The 16,647-nt window shown below is 32.8% G+C and overlaps 2 protein-coding genes across 4 annotated transcripts; one reads left to right on the top strand and one right to left on the bottom strand.

Annotated features, from left to right (window-relative positions):
* The first annotated feature begins 1,779 nt into the window (after positions 1 to 1,779).
* LOC120081528 (uncharacterized) lies at positions 1,780 to 4,962 on the top strand. 3 transcript variants are annotated; one of them, XM_039036488.2, is made up of 5 exons: positions 1,780 to 1,999; positions 2,096 to 2,250; positions 2,504 to 3,574; positions 3,974 to 4,193; positions 4,382 to 4,696. In XM_039036488.2, exons 3-5 carry the CDS (start codon positions 2,673 to 2,675, stop codon positions 4,391 to 4,393), a joined length of 1,134 nt encoding a protein of 377 aa, XP_038892416.1. In that variant the 5' UTR covers positions 1,780 to 1,999; positions 2,096 to 2,250; positions 2,504 to 2,672; the 3' UTR covers positions 4,394 to 4,696. The 3 variants fall into 3 exon arrangements, with proteins under 3 accessions (XP_038892416.1, XP_038892414.1, XP_038892415.1); XM_039036486.2 differs by having other exon boundaries at positions 1,783 to 1,999; positions 3,974 to 4,153; positions 4,382 to 4,962; XM_039036487.2 differs by lacking the exon at positions 3,974 to 4,193 and having other exon boundaries at positions 1,816 to 1,999; positions 4,382 to 4,962.
* A 328-nt stretch (positions 4,963 to 5,290) lies between these two features.
* Positions 5,291 to 8,745, bottom strand: LOC120081529 (ninja-family protein AFP3-like). Its single transcript, XM_039036489.2, has 2 exons — positions 7,445 to 8,745; positions 5,291 to 5,978 (listed from the first exon to the last, which is right to left on the bottom strand). The coding sequence occupies exons 1-2, from the start codon at positions 8,208 to 8,210 to the stop codon at positions 5,572 to 5,574; spliced, it is 1,173 nt and encodes a 390-aa protein (XP_038892417.1). The 5' UTR covers positions 8,211 to 8,745; the 3' UTR covers positions 5,291 to 5,571.
* Positions 8,746 to 16,647: the final 7,902 nt, after the last annotated feature.

The following is a 16,647-nucleotide window of genomic DNA, read 5'->3' as shown; positions in this document are numbered from 1 at the left end:
TAAGTACAGCTGGGCCAATTTACCGTGTTTCCCCTGTAGTTGCATCTCACTCCTTAAGTACCACTGATTCCTCTAATGAACAATACAAAATAGTCCAACTATGTGTGAACACCTCTCAGGCCAAGAGAAGGTGTGTAGCGCCACATCGTCCAAGCCCTAGAATCAACCTAGATAGATAGCTCCCTGCTTCGGGGAAGGAGTGAATTCCATCTTGTATAGCTGAGTTCCCAACTTCCAAATTAGACGAATCCCCAAAGTGGCAGGTTTGAGTTGGCGAACTGGCCACTCACACCCATGCAAATCAAAGGACCGCCCTCAATGGCAAGATTTCCCAACTCACTCAAGATTTAGGTCATGTTACCTATAGTCATTCTAGTGAAGTGAAGTCTCTATCATGAATGGTGTTATATAACGAGACATTAACACTTCATGGTCAGGTCTTATATAAACTCTTTGTATAAGACGCCCCCGCTCGCATGTCCCCTACACGAATGATTAGGATCAGACCATCTGTAACAAGTTACAACACTTGTAACTATTCCACAAAGTGGGCTGCATTCGTAGCGTTACAGGATAAGGTTTCCCTCCTATATCCATATACTACAAACCATTTTGGTTATTCTTTAAGACATGATCCACTTGTATGTCACCACATACATGCTTAAGTTACATAAAGATAACCAGGGATTTTAGTTTATTGGTTTGTGGTAAAGTAAATAAAATATTCAGTTGAGCAAAAACAAGAAGTGAAGTAAAATATCATATATTATACATCACAAACATCCGTACAAACTGTTTACAAATTACAGGACACGAGACTTTAGGGCATCAACCCCAACAGTTTGGGACACTGAGCTGGTTATTATAGTCAGTGGTTATTATATTTTTGTTTGGATAGAAAATAGTGAACACTGTAGCAAAGAAAAAAGAAAGATAAGTGGAAAATAGTAAAACTTAGGGATTAAATTGGCTAATTTCTACCTATTCTAGAAAACTCATAAATTAAAAAGGTATTTCTTTTCCAATATTTTATTCGTTAATTAGATTAGATGAAATTAGTTGAAATTTGAATCATATACAATTTGAAATAAATTATAATTTAATTATCCATACAAAACAATTGAAATAATAAATCTAGTTTAACTAGCTTTTTCTAATTTAAAATTAAAATTTCCTAAAACATTATTTTACTTTTTTTAAGTTGCCAAAAGATACAATAATCTCAAACGAAGCTGTAATATAATTATTTAAAAAAATATAAGAAAAATACTTCAATGACCTTTACTTCATGGACCACGGACACATATCTTTCAAACTTTGAGATGAAAAAAGTCATTTTCCTTATAAAGCATTATCAAGAATACTAAATATATCCATAAAATGGTATGTGGTTTGTATAAAGTATTTAGATAAACTCTTTGGTTGCTAATTTAGATAAGCTAGTTGAGAATTGATGTTCAAATAGAAGAGTGGTAGATAAAGTAAAAAAGAGACTAATTTACTTAACCTAATCACCATTAACCACTAAACCGACGAATTTTGAACTGAAAAGAAAAACAAATAATAATAATAATAATAATAATAATAATAATAACAATAAGAGGGTAGACTTTGTCTAAGGTACAATAAAGAGGGTAGACTTTGTCTAAGGTAAAATGACGTGGCGTTTCAGCTAGATTGGAAAAAGACGAAAGGAACCGTACCAATCGTACACCTCAGCATTAGTGGGGCCAGCCGAAGGGAATCAGTTAAGTTAGGCGCGAAAAGCAGCTATTGTTCGTTACTAATGAAAACTGAACGCCGCGAGACTGTCGCAGCGCCTTCCATCTTTCCCATTCTTCCCCCTTTCCCAAACCCTAATTTCTGGTTTCGCCCTTTTTCATTTCTCCCGTTTCTTTTTGTTCTTCTTCTTCTTTCTTGTTTCTTCCTTCTAATGAAAGACAACACATCTTCGGAATCGGTTTCTGCATTTTTATGCCTGCCGGGATCTGATTTTCAGGTATTTACGGATCTTATCTTTCTCTCTCTACTTCTCTTTTCTTTTCTTTCCTTTCGAGATTTTTTTTTTTTTAGTTGATTTTTTAATTGATCACAGACTAGATTTCCATGGGTTTCGAGGATTTTGTCTTGTGTTGAGATAGACTGGAGCCGCTTATCGCCGGTGTTGCTTCCGGCGAGATTTAGTGGTAGTGGTTAGGTTTCGGAGTTAATTGGAACGCAAAGGGCTGTTTCATGCGTTTTCTGATCCAAGTGAGTTTCTTATGAACTTCGTTTTTGTTTAGCTGAGGATGTATGTTCTTTTAAACATCAGTGTATATTTTTCTTTGCTCGGTTACTGGTTGATGGAATGACTCTCCGTGTTTTCTCCTTCCTTTTTTTTCGAGAAATGAAGAATCTATTCTATTTATCTTGTTGTTTTCTTAGAAATTTTTATGCAGAGCAGGATATTGAAAGCCATATATATGTATATTCTCTAATTATGTGGCCATTGAATTGTTTAAAGGAGCAAAGGCTGCATTTATGGTTCTTGGAAAAAGTCCTGTTGCTCCTGATAGAAGCCAAAGCAACTCAAGTTTAAAAACGAATTCAGGTTCTATTGGGTGGAAGTGAGAGGAAAGCTTGAAGTAGGGAAACTAGGAAGTATTGAAGAAGGCAAGAGAAGTAGAATATATATGGCAGCGACGGGTAGACGTGAAAGAAGTTCACATTTAACAGAACACCCGGTTATAATAGAGTTAGGTAGTAGTAAACATTCTGAAGGTACTGGAGGGGAAGGCGTTTCATTTTCCCCAACCGAACAGCTGGGATATGGGTCTTCATCGTCTATAAATTTGTTGGAAATATCAGATCTCGCTCAAGTTGGTTCAAATGTTGACCGACCTGAAGCAGATACGATTTGCTTCGGAAATCCCGGTCGTGGTATGTACCAGCTTCAATTTAAAGATGATGATAGCGATGTTTCCAGCGTTTGTTCTTCCAAGTCAGAGAAGAGTAGCGGTTCTCAAGGTCCCACATCTGCATCCCAAGTGTCAGATTTTACCCTTGAGTCTGGTGGAAATTTTATGTCCCCAACTCAATCCCCTCCTCTTCAGATGATGGATCGTGTGGGAGGATATGAATCATATGACCCGTTTAGAATTCCATCTGCAGTTTTCCAAAGAAGTAGATCAATCACTCCATTGGAATGGAGTATTGCTTCAAATGAATCCTTGTTTAGCATTCATGTTGGAAACAATAGTTTCTCCAGAGATCATGCGTTGATGTCAAGTGAGTTGAGTAAGTCTGACGAGTTAACGAAATCAGGGGAGTTGATGAAATCAGACGATTTGTTTGTGTTTAGCCCACCACCTGCAGTTATCACGTCAAGAGAAACTGAAGTGAAGAGTGCTGAATGTGAAGAGGAGCCTAAAATGGCAGATACCATAGAATATAACATAGAGGATAAGGAAGGTTTGATTGCAGAAGATCTAAGCGACAGAAACCTACCGCCTCCTGCAGTATCATGGAATTCCTCTAGTAAATCTCGCCACTCTGATAGAAGTCAAAGCAGCTCAGATTCATTCGCTTTCCCCATGTAAGTCTTTGCTCATTGTCTCTCGGTTAAAACATTATTCTTGGAATTTATGTTTTCCAACTTCATGCTTACAGTCACTTGAGTATAGCAATTGGTTAAGGTATTATCTTTTCGACCAAAAGGTCACCATTGCATGTTGTTGAACCCAAGTGAAAAGGAAGGAAAAAGTTATCGTGCTTCTTTTAGATTACTCTACTAAAGAATTGGCCTTCCACGTGAATACAGATCATAATATCTTCTTAGGCCTCTGCCTGATTAATAGTCACTGTATGGTTTCCTTTTAGATTACTCTCTTTTCGTTTTTTTCATATCTAATAAGCATGAAGATAGACCCCCCCACCCTTTCTTTTGGCCGATGGTAATGAGAGTATAAGGAAATATGCTCTTTGTGTGTTGCAGAAAGAAGAAGTGTGCATGCCCATCGTGTTACTCTTCTAACTGTAGTCAGGCGTTCTGCTACTGTTTGCGGCCACGTTGCTACCCTACATGGTCGAGTTGCTGTTGCTGGAACTGTAGCAGGACGTTCTGCTATTGTTGGAACCGTAGCCGAAAAGGATTTTGTTGTCACACCTCTAACATGTATGCTCCGTACTCTTCAACATTATTAACAATGTTAAAAGTGCGTCCAATGAGTACCTTTTCTTTCAACCTCCTTATCTTTTTCTTCATGAATTTCTTATAGAGCATTTAGCTTACCAATTCTATGATGTCGATGTCTCTCGGTTAGATCATTATCATCTGGCAACTTCGTTGATGTTGTCAAAAGAAAGTATAAGCGTCAAACTAACCAGTACAAAATATCTGCAGTTTGGCCGATAAGGAGGCGCAGGGTGGAACTGTGCCTGTGCATGCTAAATTTCAAGGCACTCCAGTCTCTTCAAAATCAACAGCGAAGTGTTGGTTTCCCTGCTGTTCATGTTCTTGTTTCAAATTTAGTTGCTGTTCATGTTCTTGTTTCAAATGGTGTTGTTGTTTATGTTCTTGTTACAAGTCGAGTATCTGTTCATGTTCTTGTTGCAAATGGAGTTGCGGTTCATGTTCTTGTTCTTCTTGTTGCAAACAGAATTTATGTTCATCTTCATCTTGTTGGACATGGAGCTGCTGCAGTAGTTGTCATTTTCGTCATTGTTGCCATTTTCATCCTCATTGTCACATTTATCCTTGTCATTTTTGTCGTTAAACAGACAATGTCGCCTGATCTTCTATATTAGTCTCTTCAGGCGTTTAGAAACAGGATGAGTCATAAAATGTAACATACTGAATTTTCATTCAGGAGTTATTTAACCACAAATTAGTAGTCATTGACAGTACATCATAGACAGATCTCCTTTAGAACAGAATCTGTTCTCTTGTACTTAACAAGATTAGTATATTTGATTGATTTCGTATTGTGGTGTGTCAAGAACTCTACTACTATAGGATTCACTTCCTTGATGTTCACCTTTTAGTGTGATCTTTATGACAATGACGAAATTGGTTGGCGTGAACATTTAAGGGAACCTTTGTTAAATTAGATTAGCAAAATGAGCAGCTTTTAGTGCAAAACAGCATCAATACAATATTCAATATGGGGAAAAGCATTGCTCTTATGAATGAACTTTGAAAAAACCATATGATTTAGAAATCAAAAAGCAGAAAAAAGAATTGAAAACTATATTGACAAGAAATTCATCATTCGTAGTTAACGAGATGAAGATCAATGTGCGTCAAAGGAAGTTCAAGAACAATTGTTCTGAAAATTGTCCATTGCTGCTTTCCTTTTTATCCAACTTGATATTAAAATGAGGAAGAAATATGAATACTTTGATCCATAAAATCTCCAGCTGAGAGCCATTCAAAAATCTCTTTCAAGACATGACTCACTCTACAAGGTAAGAAAAATAATAAAGTATAATAACAAAGTATCTCTTTTCACTTAAAACACTAAGTTCTCTATGTTTCCTATTTGAAGGCTCCCCAAATGTTTGATGGGGGTTGGCAAGGATTGTAACCACACATCACAAAAAAGGACCAGAATTTGGATTGACAACAATGTGTCTTAAGGGATGAGCCACGTTTTTTCCACCAGCATGCTTCACAAACTCAGCTGGTGACAGAAACTTCCCATGGCAAACACACATTATCCTCACTTCCTCCCCTTTTCCATACTTGTAAAGAATTCCTTCCACCCGTCTCCCGTCTGGCCCGTCCCCTATTGTGAACACACATGGCATGTCTTCCATCGACGTCATTCCCGCTTCTCTCCCCCTGTTCTCACCTGAATCGGGCTTCTTGGATGGATTTTTCGTCTCTGTTTTGGAACTGCCAAACGGATTCTCACACATCTTCGACCCTGAAGAACCTGCAGCCTCTGGGTTGCCTCGCTCTTGTGAGGAACTTCTCGCTTCACCATAACTGCTTGATCCTGAAAAACGAAGAACATTTTACAAATAATGCAAATAGCACTCTGATGGGATTTCTATTCCCTTCAGAATGGATTCACTCTGTTTAGCATAGAAAACTTTACTATCCTCAAGAATCTTTCTTCATTGTCTCTAAAGAATTTAAGCAACCTAGAACATAAGTGAAGAAAATCTGAAAATCAGCTGGACCAATTCAATACTGCAGGGGAAATGCCTTAATCAAACTATGTTGATAAAAGGAAGATAACTGTTAACCTAATCATCGTTTGCTGAATAAATCCAGCTTGATTCACTAGTTTCAAGTTTTCAACAGTCTTCAAAAACATTACCCAGTAACCCTACCAATAACCTTGCTTTCCTATTTTTTGAAACTGATCGAATATAAGAGCCTACTAAAAGAGGCCTGCTCTAGGTGCGAATTGTCATATATACATGTCAACAGTGCTACTAATTTTATTGTGTAGGAATAAACTTATAAGCAGTACCTTTGGTCCTCCTAAAGAAGCATACAACTTTTTCCAAAGTCCAAAAGCATGCCTTGAGAACAAGACTTAAACAGAATTGATGGAAGAGAGAGTTTCTTTGTTCAAGAATACAGAACTTGGTGCGCTTAAATGATCTCCTGATGCACAGTAATCTAAAATTGCTGTAATGATTTTGTTTTAAACAACATGAACGATTCAAATTCCGCACCAATTGTTCCATCTAGTAGGTCAGTACAATTTTTCCCGTCACCTAGCACAACCTACCCACTCTCGAATTCCCAAACAAAATCATTTTGATCAAAAACTGAGTGTGGTATCGATTAATTATTTGTGCATATTACATAGCTTAGGTAACAGCAAACTGAATGCCATTGGGCTTTAAAGCCTTTAAGTATAAGAAGCAATTGCCAGACAGTTCCAATAAGCCATAAATGAGCTTGGGTGCACAACCATTCAGATCAATGGTAATGCTGATACCAATCACAGATGCAAGAGATGTTGCCATCTTAAACAAACCTATAGAATGAAAAGGGAAAAGAAATCTACGATCAGAAATTTAACAGTCCTTTAGCAAACAATTTGAGCTTACAACAGAAGAATATCATAGGAGGAACAAAATGCTCTTATCAGTTCAAATGGCGATGAAGCACGGCACTTCCATTCGGATTATCATAGACTGTGCAATCTAAGAAGAAAAAATTGCTTCAACCAGCCATATGTATTCGCCACTTGATATCTTATAATGTGCTTTGATTATTTGCCTATGCCTATGACTTAGAAGTACCTTTCAGATTATGAATTGCAAGCCAAGGAATAGAATCCTATCATGAACTATGACAACTTTTTCAGATATCAAACAAATAGTTCCATCCCACAATATGTAAAACAGGGGGGAACAGAAGAATAACTACCAGTGACAATAACAACCAATAACTATTAAAGCCAAAAAGAGACCTAACATTAGAAGATGAAGAATGAGGTACCTTGGATCTGTTTGCTATCCAATTCCGACATCCCCGACGAGCTTCCGCCCTGCGATTCAGCAGAGCACTGAGACGCAGGCTGCCCGACACCGGGTAAACCTCCGCCGCCAGTGCCGCCGCCACTGGATATACAGCCACCTTTGCCTTTGCCAATCTCATCCATAATTCCACCAGTAAGAGCCTGTCGGGCAGCTGCAGCCCATGTCGACAACCCGAACGGTGGTGCCACCGTCGAAATACCGGAACCAGGCCTTCTCTCTCTCAAATTCAATCCTGTAAGACCTTCAATTTCACGCCTCTCTTCTTCAAAACACCCGGCGGTCCCCATCCCAATCCCATCCTTATTCCTCTGCTTCTCAAATCGCCTCCTTTTAGCCTCCATTCGCCTTAACGTCTGCAATTCCTTCCTCTTCCTCCACTCCTCCTCCGACTCCGGCGGAAGGGATGAGGTCCGAATAAGCGCTGCCGGGTACGATACGGCTGCCGGAGTAGAGGCCTCATCGTCCCTCAAAAGCATGGTACCGGCTATAGAAGATGACCGAATCAGCTTCTTGGAATTTTTGTCAACCCCAAATTGACCCCCAAGTGAAAGCCCAAGATTAAGCTCAATCTCCTCTGCATCATCTTCTTCTCCATTAAACCCCCGAATTTGGGTCTGATGTGAATTGCTACACAAGAATCTCTGCAACAGATCTGTTGGGTATTTTTCAGTTGGCAGAGGAACCTTCTCCATTCCTCTACTTCCTCCTTCATTTGCTTCCCCCATGTTTCAATTCAAAACAGAGTAAATCAAAATGCTTATACACCGTCACGATCTCGTTTACCAAAACCCATAAAGAAGAAAAGCAGAATGATGAATCAAAAACAAATGGGTATCAATAAAAATACTCAAAGTAGCAAATAAAACCCATCAAATTATAATCTCAGATCACATTCCCATATAGAAAAAAATAAGGGAAATAAGAAAACGCTTTCCATTCCAACAATTATTCCTCAAGAAGAAAAAAATCAAAACGAATAGTCTAGTAAAAGATCTCCAAGAAAGTGGAACAGCGAAAGAAGGGAGGGAGAGAAAAATTAAAAAAATAAAAATAAAAATAAAAAAGAGAGAGAAAAGAAAAGAAGAGCGCAAAAAATAATTGACGAGTGAAAGAGAAATCAAAGGAAACGGAGAAGCGGAGAGAGGAAAGAGGAGGAGCTTTTTCTCTCCTCCCCCCATGAAAATTTTTCAATTTTTTTAAAAAAAATTCTAAACTAAAATTATTGTACCGAAAATACCCTGCAGGGAGAAAAATGCCTGCAGGAGACAAGTGGCATCCTAAGTCGTAAAATAAGGACACGTGGTCCGACCTGACACAAAAAAAATTTCCTCTCTTTTTAATAAAACTCCGCTTTTGTCCTTTTGGCGTGCCTATCAACAATTTTTTCCAAATTGGAGACACGTGTCGAAAACATAGCGATTAATCAGAAGTTGACACGTATCGGTCAAATCTAAACGTCTTGGTTAACCGACACGTGGGCATATGGATTTGGGCATTGAAACGGTGTTTCGTTTTTCCTCGGCTTTCTCTCTCTGTCTTTACCGTAAACAACGTGGATAACGTTCTCAAGTTTAGACCTCGGTCAAAGAAAGAAGGCTAAAAGTCAACGAGGAATCCGAGCGAGGAATCGGCGAGTAGAGTTGGGGGGGGGGAAGGGAAATAGGGACCCACGTGAGGCAAGTTGCTAAGGTCTTTTTTTTTTAATTTTTTTGAAATTTAAAATCGCCAAGTTGGGGAAGTGGGGCCCGTGGGGTAATGTTTGTGAATGGACACGTGTCGAAGTGGGTGAGGTTGGGAAATACTTTAGAGCGTGTCAATCATCAACTTGTTGAATGCGACGGCTCGGCTGTTCCTTGCCAACTTGCTGACACTAAGCATGTCGTTCTGTCGGAAAACAATTACATAAACCAATTTTCTTTTTCTTGTTTATTTCTAATATGCAGTGATGTTCAAAAAAAAAAAACTCGATCACCTTACAAATATTTCGGTTAGATTATTGTAGTTGAATTGAATTCAAATAAAAAAAAATTATTGATTGACTTAGTTCATGATTCACCTCAAATAATTCAAATAAATTTCAACTAATTCAAACTTATTATTAATTTTAAAAAATATGTTGTTATTATTTATGATACAATTATTTTTACATATATTTATTTTCATTTTATAATTATTTTGGTTAATTTATTTCCCAATGACTCCTAAAAATATTTTTTTAACCTTTAGGAAGAAAATTTTTATAATATAAATTAAAAATGAATTATTAATCTTAATTCAATATATGAAAATAATTAAATACAATTTTTACATATGAACATATTATTATTTTTAGAACAAATATTTAAATAATGACCCAATTAACCTAAATCAACCCAATCCAAAAATTTCATGGTTGAGTTGGGTTGTTTCATTATTTAATAAAGGTTACTTGAGTCGAATAAATTTACAATTCGAATAATTAGATTGAATCTAAAAAATTGTTTAACCTAACCCAAATTAAACTATGAACATCCCTACTAATAAGTAATAACTAATTACACCTATGCTTCTTTTCATTTTTTCATTTTTTTTTTTTATTATTTGTGTTTTTGCTATCTTTGAAGTCTTATCATCACAATTATTCTTCTTCTTTTATGAGACAGGAAAATCGTGATAATTTTTTTTTCTTTTTTGGATATGGTACTTTAAAAAAGGTTTAAATTACATTTAAACTTTCGTGGATAAAAGTAAGATTTAAAATGTTGATATAACGAAAATATGGAAGGTTTAATTTTACATAAATGTTAATAAAAATATAGATACCAAGATATCTTTGAAAAAACAATAACAATTACAAAATTGTAAAAAAAATTAAATTAATAGTAAATATATAATTAATTATTAATGGATTTTTTTATAAAATATTTATTATTTATATCATATGTATATTCATGATTTTTTTTTCTTTTTGTTATACTTATTATTTTTATTATTTTTATATTAATGATATTTTTTTTCCTTATGTATTGTCGAATTTTTATTATAATACAATAGAATTATTCATCTCTTTCGTCCACGTCAAGTTTGTGGATGTATAAAAATATTTATGAAAATATCCCTAGGACAGATGTTTGATATTTTTTATAAAAGTAACTTTGAGAAAATCTTGACTTTTTTTAATTTTATTTTACACAAGCATTAAGAATATTAAAACCACTTTTCTAGAGATATTCGTCAGCAACTTTTGTTTATAAGTAACTTTAGATACGGGATCTTAATATAGAGTCGTGTCAACCATTTTCAATTTTATCTTTTAAGGTGGAGGTGAGTTATTTATTTACTTTTAAGAGAGAAAATTAAGATCCGTTTAATAATTATTTAATAATTATTTGTTTAAAAAATTATTCTCAAGTTTTTTCATTTATTATCTATTTTTTACTAATAGTTTGAAAAACAAGTCAAATTTTAGAAACTAAAAAAAATAACCTTCCAAAACTTGTTTTTGTTTTTTAAAATTAACTAAGAATTCAACAATTGTACTTAAAAACATGCAAATCATTATAAGAAGTGAAGAGAAAACAGGTGCAATTTTTAAAAACCAAAACAAAAAACGAAATAGTTATCAAATAGAGGTTAAATCACATCGAAATTAATATTAGAATATCATGTCAATTTAGCTCAACATCTATATTTTGGCTAAAGTAAAGGTGAAATATTTGAATATTGACTATTTTCAAATGTAAGAAAATGAGTCACTTCATTTACAAATAGCAAGATATTACTATTTATCAATGTCTAGATGTCTATCACTATCTATTATTATCTATCACAGAGAGTTAATGGTATTTTATAATATTTAAAAATATTTTTAATAATTTTATCATTTAAAATAATTATCTTTTGAATATTGAGGTTCAAACAAATTTGATTTAAAAAAAGTAAAAATAGTTGAAACTAATTAACAAAACATGCCAGTTTTTTATTCTTACTAAGGTGCGTCTATTTTTATTTTCTTCCTTTTAAATATTTTAATGAGTAATAATACATGTACGTTTGGAATGTGCCCATAGGATATGAATTCCACCTTATTTTGTATATATATATTTTTTTAATCTTTTAAACAGATATTTTTTTGTTTGTGTTTGTTTGTTTGGTAGTAAACAAAAAAATGGTAGTCTTAGAATTTAATTGAGTTTAGCTAAATTTTGTAATATCTCTAAATGGACTAACATGTAATATCTAACCACTTTATAATATAACATTTATCTTTTTTAAATTTATCAATTAAAATTTTAAATTAATAATAAACTCTTAGTTTATATAAAGTGAATCAATTAAAAATTCATTTCTTATATAAGATAGGGAGTTTGAGAAGAAAAAAGAAAATTTTGGGTAATTATTTTTCATAGCCCCTACCTCTCATATTTCTTGTTCACGCACAATAAAGGAAAATCAGGAGGGCAAAATTGGAATAGAAAAAATCAAATTTAATTTATTAGATTTATATTACTTTTAAGAATTTTGCTATATTTATAAATAACTAGTTGGAACTATGCATGTATTTTATAAGGTTGAAAATCAAATGTATATATACAAGTTGAAAAGAGTAGATTAGATATAAGACATAATAAAATAAATATGAGTCCTGAAAAAAAAATAGATGTAATTTAGATATAATCTTGAAAAAAAATATTTTCTATTTATGATGATTTATTTCTAACTTGAAATTTAAGATTAAATCTCGCAAAAAAAACATTTTATATTTGTTATCATATCTTCAATTCAAAGATAATGTTGTGGTGTGCATAAAATAAATTAATAAATATATACATATTTTTTTGGTAAGATAAGAATATTAAAAAAAATTATATACATTAAAAGCAAAATAAATAAAATTATCTTTATATATAAAGTAATCATTATGAAAGCTTCCGTTCCTAGGCTCTCTTCCTCACCTAATTATGAGGAATAGAAAAACTACGGCATTTTTTTTTAAAAAAAAAATAAACAAATGGGCCTAACTACCTCAAACAAACAAAAATAAAAAAAGACCTATAACAAAATATTTAAAAAGAGATAGGGATGAAAGGTAGATAGAAAATTAGATTCAAATTTAGATTAAACTTTAATCAAATCTCCGAGAAAAGAAATCAAAACTAAAACCAAGTTTCCTACGTATTTTAGATATTTTTTATATCTAAAATGACTTTTTTTTATCACTATAAAATGACATTTTTTAAAATCAATTATCACTTTAACGAAAAAATTTATTATCATTTTAAATTATTAAATAAAATACTTTGATGCCTTGGTCCCGGACTGTGGGATCCCATTGTTGTTATATAATAATATCACCTATATTAAAAAAAAAATTCATAATTTTAGACATTCATGTTAAAAAAGGAAAAAAACATAAAAACCACATCTACATCTTGTCTCTAACCATCTTTATCCACGTTAAAAGAGAAAAATAAAATAAATTTGACTATAAAAATAATCTTTAAAAAAAAAAAAGCATTGAGAGCTTATGAAAACTGTTTAATGCAATTGATAAACAATAAAGCAAATGTAAAAGAAAATAAAATTGATTAAAAGAACAATTATCTTATATATATATAAAGCAAAAATTTGAAGAAAGTTTATGAAAACTATTTGATGAAATTGATCCTAAAAAATCTCATAGAGAACCGAAGATTTAATTTAGTTTATGGGACAATTTAGATTTCAAATTCTTGAAATAAAATAATTGATAGAGACGACACATCTGGAATTAAGAATAAAAACGAGAAAATAAAATTGGACATGTTTATAGTTGAAAAACAATCCTAAACAACACAGACAAGCAAGAGCTACAAAAAAAAAAACATAACAAAAAAAAATTAAGAAACAAGTAGAGAAAAAAGAGAAAGAAATAGACATACTTTGAAAATTTTGAAAGAATTTGTAAGTCCTAAATTGTTATTCTTTTTCTTAAATATATGAATCAATGGTATGTATTTACAACAAAATTGAAAAAACAAAAAAGAAATACAATCATTAAACTGAACTCGCATTTTTATTTACAAAATTGAAAAAGAAAAAAAAAACTTATAAGACCATTAAATTGTTTAAACTTTGAGAGCAATGATATGCTACTTCACCTTATTTACTCTCTTTGATACGTGAGAATCATTTGTGGTTTTTCTCCAAATCTTCAACATATGAGGATCACATCAATCTGCTTGCAAAAGCATTTAGAAAAAAGAAATTGCATGTTTTTTTAGGCATTTAACGTGACGATTAAAAAAATAATAAAAATTAAAATCTTAAAATCAAATATAAATAATTTATTTTGAAACAAAAGTATAGCCAAAAATATTAGAGAGCAAAAAAAAAAAAAAAAAGAAAGAAAAAAAAAAAAAAAAACAAACAAAAAAAAAAAAAAAAAAGAAAGAGAGAGAGAGAGAGGAGTTACTAGTTCAGAATGAGAGGTTTAATTTACTTACTTAAAAAGATGAGAGATATAGTTTTTATTTTAGATTTTAGATTCTAGATTCTATGTTGAGTTTATATATATATATATATATAGTATTAGATTTTAGATTTTTTATTCTTATTTTTTGTAAATTACATTAAATTTATTATTATTATTATTATTATTATTATTATTATTATTATTATTATTATTATTATTATTTTCATAGCCCCTTTAGATTTTAGAAGATTTTAGATAGAGTTTAAAGTATACAATTCTTTTATTTTTTTTATTATTATTTACACGTGAATTATAAATCTACGTGTGAAGGTATAATTTTTTTAGTTTTCTATTAATTATTTAGGTTAGATGTTTCTCCATATTTTGATAGGAATAAAATAGTCATCTAACTAATTCAAACTTGATTTAGGATTTATGGAAATATATAGATAAAATAATTGTATAACTAATTAAAATTTGAACTAGGGTTTATTGGAGTTAATATAGATAATCAAATTTTAAACCAATAAAATCAAATATCCAAAATCTACACGTGAATGGTTCTTCTTTTATATATATATATATATATATATATATTTTAACGATACCAAAATCTACAAATTTAATCTAGACCCAAACAATATCAAAATCTTCAAATCTAAGTTACGCGCGAGAAAGAATCAAATATTAGAGACAATCAAATTTTAAACCAATAAAATGAAATATCTAAAATCTACACGGTATATATATATATATATATATTTTTTATTGTTTTAATGATTTTAATGTAAATTACCTTAAATAACCACATAACCAATCACTAAAAGATGCAATAGAGGAACAAATGTTTCTCTCCCATAACCACTTTTGGATAGTGTAAAAAATAACAAGGTATTTAAGTGGGTTTTATTGGGTTTTTGGAAAACAGTTAAAGGCCCAATGGCATTATCGTAAATAATGAGCAATGGCTTTTTTGTAATTACTCTTTCTTTTTCTCGGTATCAGTGGATACTTAAAATTACAGATTTGTGATCATTAATAAATTAATTCAAGCTGGTTCTCAAAGTGGATGTAAACCAAAAACCACTAAGATCTTTACTATTTTCGATTTATTTTTGTTGGTTGTTTGCGTTCTGTTTGGCCCTCTGAGTTAGGTTCAGAAACTCTCACAAGTGGTATCAGAGCTCCAGTTGATCCAATGAGGGTGTGTGGTAGTGTGTGCTGGCATATTCTTTGTTCAAGATTTTTGTTGGAATTAATTTGACAGATGGCTTCGATGTCTACACAATTCGAAGTTGTTAAATTTGATGGGAAAGGTGATTTCGGGTTATAGAGGAAAAAGATTAGGGTTGTTCTGGTACAACAAAAGATAGCCAAAATCTTAGACAAAGATAACCTTCCACCAACAATTACCGAAGCTGAAAAAAGGGATGTAGATGAGATGGCCTATTCGATAATAATTCTATATCTGTAGTGCTTAGGCTAGTAGATGAGGCCACTACTACAGCAGAGTTGTGGAAGAATTATTTGACTAAGTCCTTGCCAAATAAATTATATCTAAAGGAGAAATTCTTTGGATATAAGATGGACTCAAGTAAAGGCTTGGAAGATAACCTAGATGAATTCCATAAGATTATAGTTGATCTCAATAACATCGGTGAGAAGATGTCGGATGAAAATCAAGTAGTTATTCTTCTGAATTCTTTACCAGAATAGTATCGAGAAGTTAAGGCAGCTATTAAATATGGACGGGATTCATTGTCCGTGGATATAGTGTTGGATGCCTTGAGAACGAGAAATCTCGAGATTAAAAAAGAACGCAAGGATGGAAAGTTACCCATGGCCAGATGCAGAAATGAGAAAAAGAATGGAAAAGGAAAAGAGTCGAGATCCAGGTCGAAATCAAAGGGGATAAGCAAAAAGTGTTTCCTATGTCATAAAGAAGGACACTTTAGAAAGAATTACCCTTTGAATAAGAGCGAGGAAGCATCAAGTAGCAAGCATGCAGGGGATTCTAGTGCAGCAAATATTACTGATGGGTATGATTCAACAGAGGTCTTGATGGTGTCCAGCAGGGACATTCAGAATGCTTGGATCATGGATTCAGGGTGCACGTTTCACATGACTCCTAATCGGGATTTCTTGATTGACTTTCAGGAAAATGATGGGGATCAGTTCTACTTGGTGATAATGGTGCTTGTGATGTAAAAGGAATTGGGTCAGTTCGAATTGCAACACATGATGGTATGATCAGAATTCTTATAAGGTATGTTCCAGAACTCAAATGAAATCTAATTTCTCTAGGCAAATTAGATAGAGCAGGTTATTCTTATAAATCTGAGAATGGAGTTTTGAAGGTTATCAAGGTTTCTTTGGTTAAGCTGAAGGGAACCTTGAGGAATGGTCTTTATGTGTTGGAGGGTACTATAGTTTCATGTAGTGCTGCTATTGCATCTGAGAAAGAAACAGATAAGTCCATATTATGGCATAATAGATTAGCTCATGTGAGTGAAAAAGGTCTTCAAGCTCTTTTAGAACAAGGTTTGCTTGGAAGAGTTAAAGACATTGAACTCCCATTTTGTGAACATTGCATAATGGGAAAGTCTACCAGAGTGAAGTTTAGGAAAGGGAACCATTCTACTAAAGAAATTTTAGATTATATTCATTCAGATTTGTGGGGTCCTACAAAGGTACCTTCTATGGGAGGTTCGAGATACTTTATGTCAATG

This window comes from Benincasa hispida, chromosome 7 (genome assembly GCF_027475165.1).
Source record: "Benincasa hispida cultivar pf3 chromosome 7, pf3_genome.v1.1, whole genome shotgun sequence".
Classification (NCBI taxonomy): Eukaryota; Viridiplantae; Streptophyta; class Magnoliopsida; order Cucurbitales; family Cucurbitaceae; genus Benincasa; species Benincasa hispida.
Note: the sequence above shows the minus strand (reverse complement) of the source record. Positions and strands in the feature narration are given on the sequence as shown.